This window comes from Sinohyriopsis cumingii, chromosome 10 (assembly GCF_028554795.1).
Source record: "Sinohyriopsis cumingii isolate HCF-2022 chromosome 10, ASM2855479v2, whole genome shotgun sequence".
Lineage (NCBI taxonomy): Eukaryota > Metazoa > Mollusca > Bivalvia > Unionida > Unionidae > Sinohyriopsis > Sinohyriopsis cumingii.
In genome coordinates this window covers 45809382-45831143 of record NC_142970.1, presented here as the reverse complement: position 1 = coordinate 45831143, position 21762 = coordinate 45809382, and the positions used below count along the sequence as shown (strand labels likewise).

The 21762-nt window shown below is 36.1% G+C and overlaps 1 protein-coding gene across 1 annotated transcript; it reads left to right on the top strand.

Annotated features, from left to right (window-relative positions):
* The first annotated feature begins 524 nt into the window (after positions 1-524).
* Positions 525-19618, top strand: LOC149789970 (uncharacterized). The gene is made up of 2 exons (XM_089973385.1): positions 525-1826; positions 18589-19618. The coding sequence occupies exons 1-2, from the start codon at positions 545-547 to the stop codon at positions 18882-18884; spliced, it is 1578 nt and encodes a 525-aa protein (XP_089829511.1). The 5' UTR covers positions 525-544; the 3' UTR covers positions 18885-19618.
* The last annotated feature ends 2144 nt before the right edge of the window (positions 19619-21762 follow it).

The following is a 21762-nucleotide window of genomic DNA, read 5'->3' as shown; positions in this document are numbered from 1 at the left end:
TTCAAGCCATTTTTCAATTTTGTTATAAGTTATTTACTTTCCTGGTCTACATCGAGAGCATATATATTTTGCAAACACAAATCGAATTTCTTGCCCGACTGTGGGATCTGCATAAGTCTTCCTATCCATAACCTCTGAAATGGCACTTTGTTCTAATTGTACACTTAAGAGCTTTGCAAAGATATGTACATGCCATATTCCATTTTACATGAGGTTGTTGAATTTTAAGTGGCACTTTGGCAAAAATGCAAATGAAAACTTAACTGTTCATGAGAAACCAGGTTTATGCTTTAGCTTAAAGGATTTACTTACTCTGTACGCTTGCTTTCGAATCGATATTTTTTCTTTTTTTCTTAAGAGATAATGGCGAAATTCTGACGTATCAAATTTAGTATCAGCACGACCAACGGCAGTCAATAGATCGAGATAATCACTCGGTTGAAACATCGTAATTTCATTAGAGTCACCTAGTAGGAATTTACATGTTGCCTGTACTGCTTCTTATCAGTTATTACCTGCAATCAACTAAAACTCGTTTGTCTCCATGACATTCCCAGGAGTGATGGTTGACACAGCAAACGATTCAATACAAGTTAGTCTTTTTAACGCCGCTGTCAATGGAACATTAGAAACAACGACAGGTATGGATAAATTTAGCGGAATACCGGGGGTGAACATATTTTATAGCTGCTTTCCAACCGTGTTCTTAGGAATATTTATGGTAGTTTTTCTCATCATTTCTTTCACAAGATATCATCGAAAATTTGTAAGAAAACGGAATGCTCACAACGAGTATTTAGAGTACCAACTGGCCGTTAAACATCCAAGAATTGGGTCATCGTTGTGCAAAACTCATATTAAAGGTTATTCGGACCTAGCAGCGTCGGTGGGATTTGGTGTCTTGAAGCACGTGCTGGCAGATGGTGGACATATTAAGGAATTGTCAGAAAGGAGATCCGATGAACCCCCCGGTGTTTCTTTGTCTAGCAAATCAACTAAAACGAACAAACGTGAGAAACAATTTAGAAGTCACTCAATGGAAATTCCTGGAATACTCTTTGAAAACGTCCATGAAGGTATGGACGCTGATAGAAAGTATATATTCGCTGACCAAAATGAGGATAAGGATGTAAGAAAAGGGAAGAAAAATGGTACACTAAAAACATTCCAATCTTTTCAAGGTAGATATGACGTCATGTCCGGTTCTGAACACCCTACACATCGGATTGTAGATTTCAACAACAAGGGAGAGTTTAGTGCTGATTGTGCAAACGTTATCCATGGCTCGAATACTGATAAGAAATTTGGAGATTTCAAGACCGGCGCTTCTAGTAATCGAGATTTAGTCATTGCAAATGATCCAAACTTGAAAAGTAGAGTCGAAGCAGATTATTACTCCAATGGGGATAACAACCCTTTTATTTCCGAAGAATATGACAACATCGCCATTTGCCAGCACTGCTATCACGTTAAACACAATGCATATTACGAAGATTTAGGGTTACCGTTTGCTGCTCAAAAACTGGAAAGAAAAAACAGAAAAGAGACATCTCCCAAACCAGGTGGATTTATGAATTATGACATGGGTCACGTTCTGGTTGAATGTCATGGGAAAACAGACAGTCCATCATACGATTCTACACGACATCTACCCGTTTTGGATAACCAATACTACGAAAATGTCGCAAACGAAATTTTTAAGGGACCAAGCTTCGTGGGCCTGAGACGAAATAGCGTATTTCACAATGATCTGAACGTTGTCAACAATAGCACAAAAGTGGAAGTTGAGGTTTATACGTTGAACAATAATCTACCAGGAGAATCTGGTAAGAGTTTATGTTACTGTCAGATTTTCTATCAAAAACTTGTATAAACCATTCAGGAATTCGCTATTAGTTCTAACAAGTTCAGTACAGTACAATTTCATATTATCATTACATACATACACACATACATACATACGTACGTACGTACATACATACATACACACGTACGCACGCACGCACGCACACACACACACACATACATACATACATACATACATACATACATACACACATACACAACCTGCAAGCTTGTACACTTGTAATATAAAGATGTGTGAAACAACTGTAATGAATGATATGGGAACCAAACACTCCAACAAATATTTATTGCAAGAAAGTGGTTCCAAAGATATCCTTCTGACAACACATACGTAATTATTTTTAAGATTTTAATGTTGTTTTTTCTGAGTTTATTGTGGTATAAACTGTCAGTTGCCGAATCACACAGAAAATAACGCCCGAAGGGTATTATGTAAGCTGTGTGAGTCGGCAACGGACAGTTTATACCACGATAAACTCAGAAAATAAACAACGTTAAACTCTTACAATTGCAATTATTTATAAACCTTTTTATATTATTATTGCTATTTTGTTTTCTTAAAAGATATTTCCTATCAGTTTAAGAGTCTGTTTAGGCGTATTAATTCTTGCTGAGGCGTTTGCTACGTAGTTATTTATAGAACAGGGAATTCTCTATCTCCAACGCAATAGCTACGTCAATATCAAACAAAAATTATACCAATGGTAGGCGATCTAAGGTTTTGAATATTCCACAGCATGGTCTTAATCTTTATCTAAACTGGCAGATGTTTTCTGAGTAGAAGTTCAATATTCAAAGCAAACAACGTGTTGATTGGTTTGACTTACGAATGACCACAGGTGTACGACGCGAACTTTCTGTTGAGAAACAAGAAACAATAATTTGAAGAAGAAAAAAAAAATCATACAGAGTGACAAAAATACATCAGATTACCCTCAATGACCCGTTCTGACATATGGCCCTTTCTATCATACTATATAAGAGAGACGGTACGTAACTTCCAAATACTTGGTTCCACCCATGACCCTCGATTTCCTTCTTTCGTCTTTAAAGGCATACGACCAAACTCTACGGTTTGTTTTACGCCTGTTATATTTTTCTATCCATCAAGCCATCATTGACTTGCCTGCGTTGTACCAAACTGAAGTTACGGGCTCCGAAACGTGCGAATATCGCGCATTTTGCTTGCCGGGACAACGTCGCGCTCAGGTGACAGCCGGAAAAAAAGTTACATATACAATGTTTGCGACTCTACGATAGATCCCTTCTTTAATTACAAAACAGTGGTAGATGCAAAAAGTAAGGTTTTACTTACCATTAACTCGATTCAACTTTAGGAATCCTGTTCCTTGGAAGAATTAAACATTGTATTCTTCACTGCACCTACATCGTATACAAGCAACTCTCATTTTCAAAACATGTACACTATGGTGCACACACGTCAACGGCGAAATATGATTGGCTCAAGAGGTTATAATAAAATAACATACATGAATAAGAGAACCGTTTCACGATGTAGACTATATGTACCGGAGCAAAAATAAGGAATAACATGATCGCAACATGTTAGAAATCATTTAAATGTGTTAAATTAATGAGAGTATACATTAAAGTATAACCTTTTGAGCCAATCATATTTCGCCGTTGACGTGTGTGTTATTTTATTTGATATGTTAATTGATTATGTCAACTCAATTTATTCAGTTTCTAAAAAAATATAAACACACCGTTTTATTTCGTTTTAAAGGCATGCAGCGTGTACTCCTTCCAGTTTAGTGTTAACGTTACTTTGCACGTGACTATATTTATAGAAGTTAGTCTAAAGTAGTTCTCAGTAAAGTTCATACCGAAATAAACACAACTGGGTATGATCACATGACTGTGTTCTGACCAATTGAAATCTTCCCTTCAATGATCAACTGGTGCAACTGCAATTGTTTGTAGTTAAATTAATAAGTTACAGGGTCAATGTACACAGCTCTTTAAAAGAGGTTTAGACATTGTAATTTCGACCGAGTATATACTTTCTTCAGACCTCTTTCTCATTTCACGAACTTAAAGCAAAAGCTTTAATCGATTCTAACATCATTCAACACAAACTTTGGTTCAATTATGTTGATTGACACTGTAAGTGCAGAAATGGTATCCATTCAGCCAAACCGATTTTCGATTTTTTTTCTTTCTCGTCTTTATACTTTTTCTTTTTAGAATGTAAACGTTTAATAAAAACTTACAATGGAGTTTATTTGTTTAAAAAGATTCTTCTTTAATGGCTTCTACAGTGTGATGATATGTTTATGTTTCATCCAGTGAAGTTAAGGTTATAGCCTTTCATCCTATCCGAGCCCAATAATGAAGCAATAGCCCGGATGTTATCACTTCATCACGGTATGAGATACCATGAATTTTGTTTTGAATGTCTGAGTTGCAAACGTTTGCTTTTGTTTAAACCGACATTTTCCAGGGTACTTAACTTTTCGATGTCGTTACAAATGAAATTAAATGCAAAGAAAATATTGATCATCGATATAAACGTCCTTAGAAAAGATAGGGGTCCAGTTCCATGCATGCTGGAGCGAAGATACGTAATACTGCTGGTCTACAGCATGCTGTATGTTGTTGTTGTTGTTCTAGGGTTTAACGCCATTTTTCAGCACAAGATAGGCTATACATGGCGCCAGTTTAACTGGTGGAGGAAGAACCCTGGAAAACCCAGGGAAGAACCACCGACCCACGAGAAGCTACTGGCAGACTTTCCCACGTACCCACGCTAGCCGAGCCTTGGACTGGAACCCACGCAGACAGAGGTGAGATGGCAGTGATCCGGAACGGTGAGCGCTTTAGACCACTCGGCCACTCGCGGCCCCCCGTGCTGTATGTAACTCATTAACTTGGTTTCTTTAAGTATTTACGACCAGTAGAGTGAATGTTCCGTTCTTCGCTCTAGCTTATTATTTAGACTCTAACTAAAATACAAATCCTCGAAATTTATTTCATATGCGAATAATAATTAATTTAAATTTAACGAAGAACACAATACTCAACATTAAAGTTAGACTGAAACAATTGAGGCAAGACCGACTACAAAACGATAGCAAAGACATAATTTCAATGAATGAGTGGGCACTTAATTGTGCAAAGGGTAAGTTTTTCCGTGGCGATTGTGACTGATAAGGCTAGGGTGTACCCTTGTTTCCATGGCGTGAAACGACCGAGGGCACATAATTTCTCATGGGCGAGACGCCAATCCATCAAAGGTTCTCCGATTCTCACATCCAACATTGGTTCCGATTTACAGCTGGGTCAAATGGAGCAGCTAATTTTGTTGTTGTTGTTGTTGTTGTTGTGGGGTTTAACGCCATTTTTCAGCACACGATAGGCTATACATGGCGGCCAGTATTAATGGTGGAGGAAGAACCCGGGAAAACCCCGGAAAGAACCACCGACCCTCGAGAAGCTACTGGCAAGCTTTCTCACATACCCACATTGGCTGAATCTTAGACTCGAACCGCCGCAGACAGAGGTGAGATGGCAGTGATCCGTAACGAAGAGCGCTTTAGACCACTCGGCCACTCGGGGCCCCGCAGCTAATTTTAAGTGACTCGCTAGAAGGGCTGGCGTGATTTATTGATTAATCGATCGATATCAGTGTTGAAATTGATTATCGATACGATTGTACAAATCGATGTTTTGGAAAGATATTTTACCCAATTAAAAAAATGCTCTACGTTGCATTTAGAACAACAGTTTGCTAAATATCAAAACGTGGCGAAAGTAACTGATTATTGCTGTCCACCAAAGAGAGCAAGTGATTAAATTCAATTCTAACCGGACAATAAACTACCGTTTTGCTGTCTCTTTCAGTGATTACTTGCTATCATCATGGTAGATACGTGCAGTAAAATTTTACAAAATTTTGTCTAATGCACATAATACATTATTAAAACAAAGAACACTACATGGGTAATTTCAGAGAAATATTAGCCAAGCTTCGCATTCTTCAAAGTTCTCTGAGTGATTTGAGAATTTCTGTGGTATAAATATATTTTGATTTTCTCAAGGTCGATGCAAGTAAAAGGACGAGTAGTACCATGTTGAAAGGTGTGATGCACTGCGTTGGCCCTTTCACACTCCGTGAAGTTCTATATCTGTACATGATGAAAAACTATTAAAACTCAATTTACATCGACAAAACGAGGCCGATATTCGATGCTGATTTTGGGTACGATTAGCTTACCTTACTTGTTCGACATCACACAACACTGAACATTGTCCACGTGGGAGCTTGAGCTCGGGACCATCCGATTCGAAGTCCGTTGTGTCAACTACCAAACATTGATCTAATAAAACGCTTTAAGACTTAGTTTGGTCCCTACATAAATGTGCTGTTGTCAACAACATGCTGATGACTGTATAGCGGAAATGGACACAGTCTGGTTCCCTGCTACGTACGATCCCTGCGTTGCACTCCTCTGTACGTATGAGGGACTGCCACGCAGCAGCACACAAAACAAGAAACCAGACCAATGGATACCAAGTTAGTCGAGCTCTGTGCTCTAGTTTGAGATGGAGTTTCTACACTCAGTCCCCCCAAAAACAGACATTTCTACTTTAATATCGTGGTTGAAAGAAAGGTTAAAGCTCTAACTCTGGCTCAAGAACTTTTTATATTTCCAGGTCATGCCCCGCTTTCACAAAACTTCTTACGTACTCAGTTCAATTTTTTTCATCTGCAGTGTCTTTATATAGGCGTTTTTAACCTAGAGTTAAGACATTTGAGGAAAGAGGTCACATCGACTTTCAGTTTGCACTGAGTCTCCATAATTTAATAAAAGCTTTTACTCTTACTTTCATCTGGATTGGCAACATAAATACTTCACTTCAGGGCAACCTAAATACTTCACTTCAGGACAACACAACTTTGAATCTGAACAGGAAAAACGATTGCATACAACACAGGCTTCTCCATGTGATCTCTATCCCCGCCATTGCTTCGTTTTTTTAAATGTTACACGCCCATCTTAGCAACAATGACAGCTTTTGAAAGTTTTATACCATGGTTTACATAAAATAGAATTTATTTTATGGTAGGGCGTAAATTACTAGATTTTCTGAGGAAAATAATCTTGATAATTCATCGGAGTGAAATAATATTATATTTTCTCATTACCCGTCAGTAGACACTGATAACAAAATGGCCAAGAAATATAAAGCTATTTTAGACGCTTCCGTTGTCCAGCGGTAAGTATAGCTGCTTACCTTAGTAGACGATCCGAGTTCAAACCCAGCTAGGTGCGATTTCGTTATTCTTCTTAATGTGCTATTTTTACTTTGAATTGGAAAGGAGAAATGTATTTGTGAGCCTGTGCGAATATTGAAAACAACACACTAGAAGATCAGTGATGCTGGATCCAGTAACTATATGTTATTGAAATATGTTATACGTGCTAACCAATACATCTGAGTATAAATAAAAAGAAACTTAGCAAACATCCTCTCTATATTTTGCAATTCAAATCATCAACAAGCAAACCATGTTTATCTCTCTGTAAGAGATTTCAGTATTCCGAGATATGATATGGTACAAGTATCTGCGGTATAGAAAGCAATTGTCCATCTTAAACTATATCGACCTGACCGCTCCTGTGGCCTAGTTTCTAGAGCGTCCGCTTCGAAGGCGGGAGGTCTCGGTTTCAAACCTCGGCCGAGTCAATCCAAAGATTTACCAAAATGGTACTAACAGCTGCCTCGCTTGGCGCTCATCATATAGAGGTTCGTGTTAGGACTGGTCAGCCTGGTGTCAGGATAATGTAACTGGGGGGGGGGGCATGATGCTACATGTCTGCGGCATTTTGCCCCAGTACTAGACATCACTAAACTGTAACAGTGCATACATCGTAGCGATATGACCGGAAAAGTTTTAAAGCTACATTAAAGCTCAGAATCGCACACACACACACACACACACACACACACACTATAGACTTGACTAAATTAAACTATTTAACTGAGCGAATATTTTACAATGCGAATTATCGATCGCAATGCGTTGCATAGATCACGTTGAAATCACAAAAATACATATCTAGGTTGCTATATTGCTGCAACAGAACAACATGGTTACAATCAGAAAATCAGACACAAAAGATATACAGAAAACTGCATTCGCGTTTTTACTATGTGGGCGAAAAGAATGAGTTTGATATGACATAGGGATACGTCGATGTATTCCTAAGCCATATGAAACGAGTTCTTTCCCTCGAGTCAGCACAAAAGATGCATGCGGTTTGGTATTTATTACAACAACCCTTTCTAAAGCTTTCTAAATACCAATTAGCTTTGCTGTATGAATGATATTGAAAACGAAAAGAAATCTTTTTTAAAAAAAAGTTTCATTCACTGCGTCTATAAATATACACGCGCGGACGTCAAAGAAGTCACATAAGTAATTCTAATCGGTGTGTGTGTGATAGGGAAATACGGGTTGAACAGCTGTATTGAACTCCATCCAGATCAAGCCTTTACGATTTAATGGGTGTGTAATAAATAATGTATTTGTCATTAACTCATGCACAAAGTTGATGTGAACTTGCAGTGAACTTCAAGGAGATGTATGTGTGCACAAAAGGGTAATTGATTGATATGACGACATTTGTCTGTATCACCAGGTTTGCCTGCCCCTACGGTGTTATTTACATTTTTAATGAAATTCTATCAGTAGTGACTCTGGGAGACCAACATATCTTGTTTTGAACTTTAGCTGTAACGCAAATGCTATACTGTTTTCAGTTCTCGGTGTCACAACGTGCATCTGGACACAATTTTCTCGACTTTAAAAGCTGCTCTTTATTATTTGGCTACTGCTGCGTGGACATTTTTAGACTGAGTCATATATTCCATTTATTCTTATGGACATCATGGACATCATTTCACCATCAATCGCATCGTCAAAAGAAACGGTTTTACATCTTATGCCAGTGACACATCACTGCCGTTTTGTCGACTCCATGTATGCTGTAACATTTATTTGTTTGTCTCTCCATAACATTTATTTGTTTGTCTCTCCATGTTCCTTCAAAGGTGTCTATTAATTTAATATACAAGCCTGTTTATTGCAGCGGTTACGCGTTCGCTTTCCACCTTTGGGTCCCTCGTTCAAGCACTAGCAAAGATATGTAATGGGGTAAACGGACTTTAATATACACGCCTGTTTAATGCAGCGGTTACGCGTTCACTTTCCACCTTTGGGTCTCTCGTTCAAGCACTAGTAAAGATACGTGATGGGGTAAATGTCCTCCAACCTAAGGAAGGTGGTTTCCTATAATATATTCTGCAATGACGTAAAATAAATTTGGAATACAGAACAGAAGATACAAAATAAACTGAACATCAATGTTTAGTTACTATTGAAGTCGAATAAAAAAGAAATTGTCGGATTTTGGGGGAGAGATTGCTGATGTTACGATGTTATGCAGGCTACAGTGCTGTTTCCGGTAGACATAAACATTCACCATGCTCTTGTCTTATTGTTCATGCTCTCTTTATTTTCTCAAGATCTTTCATTACTTTAAGATTCCTAGTAATTCATGTAGGAAAATTTTAAAGCATACGTGTGTATGCCATTTCCAGTGAAACTTAAAATATCAAGATAGGAAAAAAAATCATTATAACATATTCAATGCCACAATGGACGTCAGATAAAGTCAAATGACTTCATTCGAAACATTATCCCAGCATACATTAAAATGTCTTTTGCTAAGTGGATATCTTTTACAGCAATGCGTATACATACCAAATTAATTTTTTCGTTGACATTGTCACCATATCCAGACAGATTTTGTGCAATTACCATCATGGCACGATAAAATTCAATCAAGCAATCAATTGTTTGGTCTCATTTTGCCAATTATGGCATACTACATGAAATGAAGCAGGAAAAATGTACCATTATGTGCTGACTGTAAATGAGATACAGTTAATCAGTAGGAATTGTGATAGATATTGACTGAGAACTTACTTCCGAAATCCTTACATTTACATGATATATGAATCGGAATTATTTCAAGAATGGCGGTTAGCTCTTTTGGAGAGAGAGAGAGAGAGAGCGACAGAGACAGAGAGAGAGAGACAGACAGAGAGACAGACAGACAGAGATAGAGAGAGATGTCTAGTTGCCCGCGATCATTCATTCAATTTCCTAACTTCTTAAGAATTTAACCTGCTGATCACAGTGATACTACTCACTAATCGGTTTAATATTGAATAGTATGATTATACACTGTCATATTGAATATTATGATTATACACTGTCATATTGAATAGTATGATTATACACTATCATATTGAATATTATGATTATACACTATCATATTGAATGGTATGATTATACACTGTCATATTGAATATTATGATTATACACTGTCATATTGAATAGTATGATAAACACTGTCATATTGAATATTATGATTATACACTGTCATATTGAATAGTATGATTATACACTGTCATATTGAATAGTATGATAATACACTGTCATATTCAATGGTATAATTATACACTATGTAATATTTATTAAAATTATTAAATACTACGATCAATGAATTCTATAAATTTTAATATTATCTAACACACTTTCGAACCACAAGACTAGTATCGAAAGAAAACAGAAATATTCCTGATGCAAATGTGTGCAACAGCAATCCGTATTCGTACAAGTACTTACAATGAAAGTTCTTGACAGTGAGCCATAAATGTTACTTCACCAACCAAAACTTCAAACGTTAAGGTATTTCTCAAAGCAGATCACTTCCGTTTAAGTCTTATTCGATTGCGGACAACATGCAACAACTACTAATCTCGGTAATTCAAGAGTTTGACAAAGAAGTTCACCAATGGCAATAGAAAACTTTTCGTTTACCAAAAACAATGTTGGCATATATTTGCCAAGGATTTAGCTGAGATCAAACTAGAATCAAAACAAATGTTAGTATGAGTTAAGTAAGCCATCATAATAAACAAAATATGGGTCAATGTGTTGGACTATTTTATTGGACTCTTAACATACATATGTGTTCTCCAATCTGATAGGCGTAGGAATAATATATAAATTGTATAGTCATCAAACTAAACAATCTCTGAATATGATATGACGCTACTGTATTGCATTTCAAGCCACTTCTTTAGGCATGGAACTTAATTGCATCCAGAATGTATAGCCCATCCACTCCAATACCACACGCTCTCATTTTATTTCCAGATAAACTCGTCCATTGATTGAAATTGTAAGTAATTTTTCACTACTTAAACCTGGGTAGGTTTTTGTTTCCTAGGTGATTCAGCTATAAACATATTAAAGAATGAAACAAGAAATAAAGAGTGAAGTCCATCTCCCTTCGCGCAAGAAGAATCAACGTTTATAAACTTTTTTTTGTTGCCCTTTATTGGTCTTTAACAATCAAGAACATTGATTTTTTATAGACCAGAATCACACTAATCTCTGTGTCTATATGCAGTTTGTACCTTATAGCAATCACGTAAATGTCTGCAAGTCATTATCTAAACCATGTATATTGAAAGCCTACCGTGCTTTTGATGGAACATCAATAACCATTTTAGAAACGAGACAAGGACCTGTTTCCGGTAATATACGTCTGATATATGCAATTACTACTAAAGAATTTGTATTAGTTAGACATATCATCCTGTAATAGCAAGTAATCGAAAAGCGTAAGTCCGATTTACGGGAACGAACCAAAACGGACTAGAACAAAGCAACATCAACTATAACTGAATCAAAACGAACCGAAACCGATCCTTCTGTCTGAAAACTAGTTAAGACAGATGCAGGAATAATAATTAAAGCGTGAAATAAAATTGTTAAACTTCAGTTAACAAAATTTCAAGATGCGCATGCAGATTTTGTAATAATGATGTAACTTAAATTCGATTGGAAATCTTCAAAGTCTTCGGAAATTCCCACAGGGTGACCAAAAAAGAAACTTCAATTAAGTGTAAATTCGAAGAATCGCAGAGCATAATCATAGTTGTTTGATTTTTCTCTGTCAGAGCCGATTGGTCCAGAAGTCCATTCATTCCCTTTACTTTGAAGTATAGATTTCTATCAAATCAATCGATATTTTTTAACTCTCATTCTATCAGCTATATCGGCCTACAATAACTGAGGTCGCGTTGGACTTCTATTGCTGATGTAGTATTGACCGTGATAGAATAATATCACTTCTATAGCAGGTTTTGTAAAAAGCATTGATTGAAAGTTTTATGGTGAATAAGTTACTGTGCCAACAGTAAGGCACACATTCAATGCTTAATTGAAATATATATCGTTAGTTCTCTTTGTATGTGAATGCAAACTTTTAACTGAGGCAGAAAGCGAGAACGGAGCTTAATTATACGTTACTGCTACCAATTAGTTGTGTATGTTGAACGTAGTCTTTATTTCAGAAGTATCAGCGGTAACAAATTAGTTTTTATACATCCATGACATAATTTTGAAAACAAATGTCAAAAACAATTTAATTGTGTTCAATTCTGATGTTTAAAAAGAAGTTTAATGATAGTTTTTAATATTTAATACAGTTACATTTTATTATGTATGCTACAAAAACGAATTTATCTTAAAAGGTAACATCTATTTCTAATGAAACCGAACATTTTAATTAGACATCCATTGTTCATTTAATATTTATCGGAAAGCCATTAGAACCGGCCCTAAAGGTAAAGCACAATGGAATTTTATCAGACAAAATATCGTAAAAGAATGTATTGTAATATAGTTCGTGGTTCTTAAATATAGTGTTCAATTATTTCTAATACCTGTTGTCGCTAAGGACAAAATCCTTGATTAGTGGATTTCTGTATTGTAGTCGATTTGACTGAGGTTTGTAAAGGGTTTGTTTTGTTCTGTTTGATCTTGGACTGCTGTGCACGTTTCTTCGTTATGTCAGTCTTACAATGACATATTTGTGTTGGCACTGTATATAAGAGTCAAACAAGGTGTTTATATTACGTCTATCAAGGTCAACGTCGTTTTCTAAGAGCGGCGTATAAGTTTATTTATAAAAATACTTTGAAAGTATAATGTACGTACATGAAGAGCATCATCTGAGGACGATGCGAAGCTCGAGATGGAATAAGAAATGCACGTTATTATTGAATCTATATGGATTACTGTAATAGTTTTCTTGTTTAATATGTACTTTTAAGCAAATGCCTTCAATATATGTACGCTTCAGCGGGAAATATTGTAATACTAACACTGTCCGCCTCTCTGTCCGCTTGGTGAACATTCATACAACTTTGTAGTTATGTTTATCTTGGGGGCCTCAACTTTGTCACTACCACCACTTAGAAATATTAAAATTACAATGAAATTTTCAGATATTTTCTTATCACGCATTATTTATGTGATCAGTGCTGGCAGATGAGCAATCAATTTGACTAAATTCAGATCTCCACTTTCCTTAATGAAGGACAGTAGAGATCTGATTTCAATCAGATTGATGCGCCATATATGTGACTGGGTCTCAATTATTTTACCTGGTAAGTGTCCGGTAATTGGAGTAAGTACCGATATTGATACTGGAATATGCAATAAGAGCATGCGGTTTTTCGATTGGTTTAATTGCATATTTTATGGCAGAGAAACACGTTAAAGAATACATAGTATACAAATAAGCAAGGTATCTTGGGGTAGGGTACAATTATCTTCGCTAGCCTAGGTTCTGATATGTTGGTACGTAGTCATACTTTCGATATTAAACTTACAAAGTATCCTTTTAAAGTAAATTGCCTTCATCATTTTCGGCCGATGTACAATGCACCGCTGTGACACGCTATTGGTTAGTTGGCATTACTTACTAAGAGAGGCAACTCGTGAAATCCAATAGATGTCGGTAAGACAAAGCACTTACATATCTGCTCGATCCGCCAAGGTATAGATTGGGTTAACTTATAGGAACCTTGGCTAGCGAAAATGGGGTACAAACCGCAGCATTCTGGGCATTAGTCCAACAACGTAACCACTGAGCCAACGCAGCTTGATTGGATTTACGATGGCGACCATTTACAACTGCTTTAGTTATTTTGTTACTTGTAAACATTTTCAACGCATGGGAACGTAAATAAAGTCTAGCCGATGCTGGTGTTTTTGCACATACTTTACCAGTCATGAGATGCATATGTCTGTTTGTTTCCAGAAATCGTTGACGGTATAAATGACGATCTACTGTAAGCGCGATGTTACTAGTTATCAGTATCATTATCGTTGTCGATATAAATGACGATTTACTGAATGCACGGTGTTATATCGTTATCGTTGGTGATATAAATGATGATCTACTCGATGCATGATCTTACCAGTTAAATGATTCAATTTCAAGATTTCAATGATTCAACAACTATCATTCAACATTCTTCAAGAGTTACAGAGGAAAGAATATCTCTGTTAGACCTGGTATTAATTCAATATAGATATATATTAGGTACAGCGGCTTTATTGGTCTTAATCCATCATGGCACTTTCTCCTTTCTCAAAGTCGATTATCAAATTAAACAAATTTATTATAGTCCAAAGGCTTAGCTATATTCTTGATACTTTTTCATTAGAAGTTAATTAATAAATATTGATCATAATTATAAAATTAATATTTTTCTTGGTATGAATTTCTTAACAACAAAGAAACCATTGATCATGCTACTGAATCTTTTACATCCAAGTTATTAGATGTGGTTTTCAGTTACATGTCACATAAAAACGTTATTGTTCGTTAACATCATACGGGAATTCCGGAGAAAAAGAGATAGAGTCCACAAAAAAGATCAGTCGCTATAAATACGCAAATGCATAAGAAACTAAGATATAAAGTAGATTCTCAAAGAAAGCAAAGTACAAATATTGAAACTTTAAATTGTATTTCTTCAAATTTGAAACATTACTGGAAGATTGGTCTATATTTAATTTAAGGAACCAATTTCAGCTGAGCTCTTCCTCCGCCTGTCTAAGAAGAAAAGTCTGCAAGCAAACTTTTTCTAGAGGCTATCGGAAAATACTGGCTAACGAAATGATTATTTTGCATCAGTCTGTATTACTGATGATGGAGATTTCTCCCTACTTCTAAACATAGATTTCAGTAACACTGCTTTTGGTCTTGTACAAGAGGTTTACGATATCACAATGCCATTGTCGCGGGACAAGGCGGTAGGACAGGAACTCATCTGTCATCCACTACTCTGAGGAGTCTGAAATTCAATAGTTAAATGACTCCTACTTTTCTTTCATGATCTTTACATGACAGCAGATTTTCTCCCAATTGAAAGTAGCTCATCGAAAATTATATGCAAGTTACATTAAGGGTTTTAGCCGAACAATTCAACAGTATACCAACTGACAAGCATTCGTTATCAAATCACACAAGTACTAGAAATGCATTTTTATGAGCGGGGTTGCGACATATCTGAAGCGTTTGTGTTTGGCAGGAAGGGCTGTTACACAAGCCTAGTGTATGTGGGGTAAGACAAAGCACAGGTTTGTTTTCGTTTTATTTTGTTTTCTTATATTGGTTTTTTAAAAAGTATTTTTCATTAACAAGATAAAGAGGCTTTTTTAAATTCATGTGATTCATGCAGGAATACACTAGATAGGCATCCCCCAAGGACCCAAACTCGGTCCCATATGTTTTATTTTTTATTTTAATGATGTCCTAGAATGTTTTGTATACAAAGTCTGTGTGATGACGATAGTTCATTATCGTTCGTTTCTACTGATATCAATATACGTGAGCATCATATGAACAAAGACCTAGAAAGATTACATAGATGGACCAAACTCAAACATGTTCCTTTAAATCCATAAAATACAGAAACCATATTACTTACAAAATGCCTTGTCTACTTAAATGTCTCATCCCAATTTGCTTTTAGATTACACATCTATTGCTTATGTAGATAATCTTGAACACTCGGGGCAAATCCGACAGGTGACAGAAGTTTTAGCAACCGCATTTAAAAACTTATTTCGAAAAGCATTCGATATTATTGGAATACTGAGAACGCTCACATTAAAAACGAATAGAATGATTCACGGAAATATACAAAACAAAGTAGCTACGATGTCGTAGCCTCAACTTGATTTGTTGTGGTTGAGGCTACGAACTGATCCCATATCATGTAATGGAGCAAAAAAAAATCATCACTAAAGTGAGAAAAACAAACAATGTAGAAATCAACTACATAAGTATAATCATGTTGTGAAAGAAGTTTGGCTTATTTTGAATTTATTAAGCCCTTACACGATAAAATAAATTGGCATGGTTACTCTAACCGTATCCTGTCCACCATGACAGATAACGCGAGACCTTCACCGTGACCCCTTTTCTACGTAAGGCTTGCCAGACCATGTTTGGATATTCTACGCTATATTATTATCAATCAAGTGCGAATAATCGCTTCTTGGTGGAATTTCAAAGTTGCCGATAAACCGTATTTACCTTTAATGCGCAGAATTTCTAACCCAAACGGCACCAAATTTTTACTACGATTTGTTTACATTACCAAATAAGGCGTCAATGTCCTTATATGGCACACAAATAAACGAGGCTGAGAACGGAAGTAATCATTATTTGAAATAATATGGCGGACGATCTAAACGAAAATATCGGCTAAAAAAGGTAAACGAGATTTTGCAACTATTTCTACAATGATTTCCGATACTTCCGGTATTAAATAAGAGGACTACTCAATTTATTGGATTATATGCAAGGAATATGTTTAAAGTGTTATTATTAGGCTAAAAGAACGCCGGGTGTGAATCACACCCTGCTTGCTCCATTAACACGTATATGCTCATGTTAGTACCCTGTCCACGAGGTACGAGTAAGGGTACTAATATTAGTACTAACAAAAGAAGCCACAAGAACTACCAGAAGTGAAATGTTTGAGCTTTTATGCAGAGAATATGGTGGTTGGATATCTTCGAAAGAGCTTAGAAAGAGTTCACAAAGTTTCTACACTTTATAATATATTTACCATATTCCACCTTATTATATCCGTTACATTTCTGAATGAACAGAAGTGAGAGAAAAGTGGCAACGTCCTCCGTATCAGACGTTGTATACAATGTATATGCTGTACTTACCATATGCAGATTGTTTGACACTCCTTTGTTTTTCGATAGTTCTGTTTCGTTTCCGTATGTGTTCTCGCATTTTTGGGGACCTTTCTTAACCTCTCCCGAGCAATGATCTCCTGCGATAAGAAAACGGTGCCGCATGACATGTTTGCATCAAGCGCCTAAGGAGTCCGGGGATGGGAAGGAATCAGGCTCTCACATAGCTTAAAAATAATATTATTTTTCTGATATAATGCAAACTGTACAAATCTATAGTTAACACGTACGGGCAAACAATCGTAGTTTACTTAGAAGGATTGAAAGAAAACACTCTTGATATTTTCACTTACCTAATATAAACGATAGCATTACCATTAATGAACCCATTCAACATTTTTAAACCAAAGCGATTCTCATTGATTCTATGTGCAACTAAATATACAAGTCGAAAGCACTGGATTCTGGATATGTTTTTATTGCAACCCTGCTTAACTATTGTATCTGCTTCCATGTGTAAAATGGAACACGCTTGGTATGAAGCAGTTTATTGAAAGAAAAGAAACAGACAAATGTAAACCATTCCATTTTTCATTATTAAAGTGATATCAAGTTCAAATTTTGATTTAATATTGCATCGTTTCTCTGCGGTTACACAGCCCCCCACCCCACCCCGATTCCCACCACATATACACACCCAAAGAAACACAAACCACCCCCAAATCAGTTCAACAAAATTTCGTTCATAGTGTGATTTTAGAGCTTGAAATCGGAAATACAGTTAAAAAGCTATGCACTTATTTGTTGAATCATGCAAATTGTGCACATATACTAAGAATTTCGATTCCTTACCATGAACGGTGCTAATTACGTAACCGCTCACTCATTAATTTGTTTAAAATATATGTAAATTGCAATAATTAGTACGGGAAAGAGGTTATTGATTAATTCGGTTAAATTTTCTTGTATCCTGTTTAAGTTCTCAAGCGGACTGTACAAATAATTTCAAAAATTAAATCCATCTTCGAATTTAGAAGGATTTGTCAAGGTATCATGTCGATATCAGTTACTGTAAAATTGCAATAAGACGCGACGTCGGTGAGAGGTACTCAAGAATGCTCTAGAAATGGGTTACATTGGTCACTAAAATGGGTTGAGTAGAACATGATACTAAATTTAAATGTTCAACCACAAATGTGGTCTTTATAATCACGGCTAAATGTTTTGCATGCATCAACAGACAAGACTGTAATAAACTCGCGTGCTTTTGATCTAGGATACAACTATTTCTTTGAAGAGTAATGGATATTTAATTACGCATTTTGAGAGTTTCGTGTTGCTCGTAATAGACAAAAGACAAGAGCCATAAACATTGAATAATTAATATATTGAATTGATGTTTGGGTACTATGATAGTTGCAGTCAACATATCGTTACCAGGTTTTAAAAACATACACTTTTGAATTAATTTCAGGTGATCAAATTTCTATTAGTACTTGATTTTCAATGATTTGGCCATGTAAGAGAGAGAGACAGACAGATAGAGAGAGAGATGAACAACTTATTGCACAGTTTCTTTTACTTTCTCTGTTTATTTTTAGGCACATGTGATACGGACAACACCTATCAGTTGTATGAGCAAAAACGTCTAGACCCAGCATGTGAAAACCTCTATTTTGACGTCGGTGCCAAAAATAAATACTCTAAAGACACTTTTGGATGCGTGTTTCAACGTACAAATGAGACCAGCGACGCAGCCAGACACAAAAATCGAAATGGACAGAAAAACACACGGTCTAACAGTCGCAATTGGCCGAGAGCGGAGACTTCCTTGGCCTCAGAAGACGGGAAGGTCTTTTGGTTAGACATAGACAATATTTCAACCACATCTTTGTGACAGTCAATGCACGGCTAGCTGTTCATAAATTGAATGACCGTCTGTGCTTTGTTTCATGGCTTTCATATTCCATCAGCTCTAGTTATCAACATCATTGTGCGAATTTGCTGACAACTGTATCACACGTCTGATCTTTAAGAGAAAGAACGCCTTAGACCACTTCGGCCACCCATCAGCCATAAAGTAAAATGGGTTTAATACGTTGTTCAAAAAGCCTTTCAATTAGTACCAATGGTTGGATATGTTTACCTAATCATAGGATTAACACACAGGTTAGTAGTATCAATGGTGACTTAACCTGACTCCTTCATCACAATGTCTATAACATTTGTATTATCTAAAAGAACAACTTCCAAAGTAAAATAAGCCACCCTTTCAGAGTTTATCGATAAAAAGAAAAAACAACTTGCGTCTTTCTTTATACCGACATTTAATTTCCAGGTGTTATGGCACTCCTGAAACTTATTTAAAGAGATTTTCAATCCTTCTTAAGATGGATAGTAATGTTAAATTATCACATCATACATTAAACAATTAAAAATTCCTTTATATACAAAGGCTGGATCAATTATTCCCTTCCAAAATTATGTGAAAACATTAAAAAGGAGTGACTTGCTACAGAATCGTTTAAAAATTTTACTGACAGATTTACTTTGTCCATGCAGAACTCTTTCAATTATACTACTGCATATATATATGGCGTAATAATTATTTGAAACGGTTTGTAACACTGTATATATGTAACCGTATATATATATATATATATATATATATATATATATATATATATATATATATATATATATGTGTGTGTGTGTGTGTGTGTGTGTGTGTGTGTGTGTGTGTGTGTGAACTTTAGTCGTAGAAATGAGCAAGGTCAAGTATTAGAAAGAGAGAAAGAAAGAGAAAGAGGATTTTTTTATGTATAAGGAGGTATGTATTTTGTTCGCATCAAGTAACAAATATATTATCCATGCCGCATCAATTCAGTTCCGAAGTGCCTTGCATAGGTGGCATGGTACAGTGGAAACGAAAAATGCATATCTTCTCCAGTATAAAAAGAAAAAGTAATTAAACGTGTTCTTTCTTTTATATTTTCTATGCTTCCAGAAGGTTAACTATGCTTACATATAAAAGCAGATATATTGAGCACGTATTATAGATGTTTTGTATTATTTATGCTGTCATTTAGCTCAAGTTATACATCGGTTTCCACACAAAACAACGTTCATGCTTTTGTTCAACAGTCACATTTATACGTCTGTCTCTCTGGCTTTATGTTGTGTGTTTGTCTGTCTGTATATGCTCTTATTTATGTTATGGTTTCTCTCTTTACGTCTAGCTAACTATCGGTCTCTAACCTTTTGCTATTCTTCTTTTGCTATTTAACCAGGAGAACGTACGAAAAGGGACAAAGTTAAACAGAAAACTGAAAACGAAAACCTCTGATTCAAGTGGCATGAAAGTACATTATACGTTGATTCAAGATAGAAATTAATCAGACACCCTTAATGGTGATTTGACTGTCCAAATCAGGATCAGCGCTAGCCAAAGCAAACCGCGGGGGTGGGGGTGGGGGCCTTCCTACTTATTGCATTCTGTAATCATATCTTTGTTTGCATGATCTCTTCAATATTTTCTTGACTTATATTTTCAATATTTATTATTTGCTACTTTCAATATTAGATTTATTATATTGTGTCTTTGCATCAAGTCAGGCGTGTAAGACCCGCGAGCTACATTTTAGAAATTCACTAACATCATACATATCGTATACCACAACGTGTATTTCGACATTTTTTTAAAACTGGCAACAAGAATGCCATATAAGCTTAAGCTATTGCCCTTTTGTCCGACTACTTGACGATTTAATTTATAATACAAGGCATACGAATGAATCCTAGAGCCGTGTGTGTGTGTGTGTGTGTGTCCAGAGATTTCTACTTCTCTGTCAACGTTCAGTTTAGATCGAATTTTCCCGATGTGAGTTTTATTTCAACATCTACCACATTCAGTTGTGTGTCTTGAACTCTCTTATATTCAGGCAGAGTATACAAAATAGTCGTAAGACTTATGATATCTTTCCAAACTCTCTTATCGTTACAAATGGCAACTCAAAATAGAACACGGCAGATGGATGTTTTGGATAAAGTGTCTTATTTTAAGCAGATCTGGTTTCTGATTTTATTGATAAATACAAGTTTGAAGATTCAGAAAGAGAATGAGGGACGACCGAGGCGAGTGTCTGCGCATGCGGACGCTAGTTCAGTGATTTAAAAAACAAAACAACTATGTCTTGCCTTGTTATATGAAGAGTAGAATCCAATATATGTGATAATTGCTATCGATTTATGGAACACCGTAAATATCAATGTCCAAGGCTTTCCACGCAGATATCATTGGCTCGTTTAACATAAATTTCACATAAAGGCGGTAGTTGCTAGCTGATAACTATGTCAGATTTCAGGTACTCATGAGACTGCAGGGAACTAGCGTTCTCTACCTTAATGAAAGTACTCACTGTTTGTATTTTTTCCCCATAATACGTTTCAGTCTGGTATCCTGCTTTGTTTGCTCTGTCCCATCTACTTCTTTACAAGACTAACTAATCTCGAAGCACAAATTTTACAAGTTTCGAACCTATGTCATTGTCTTTTTTGCAAGGCACTAGAGAACATTCATTGGAGATCTTCTGTTATGTGTCATCGCTGCTTTAATCATAAAATATACAAATTTTGCGTCGACCTCGAGTTGATAGACACTCTCGTCTTCTTTTGAATTGGTAAGATTCTACAGAAACGAGTACTTGTTTGGCAGCTATGTCAACCTTGAACCAATCGCAATGCGTTTTTGTGGTACCCAGTGGACTGCCAAAGTC

Excerpts from the sequence above, each read along its gene's own strand:
- LOC149789970 (XM_089973385.1), top strand. The coding sequence starts at position 545 with ATGACATTCCCAGGAGTGATGGTTGACACAGCAAACGATTCAATACAA. Across the intron at positions 1,827-18,588 it reads TAATCTACCAGGAGAATCTG|GCACATGTGATACGGACAAC; the intron begins GTAAGAGTTTAT and ends GTTTATTTTTAG.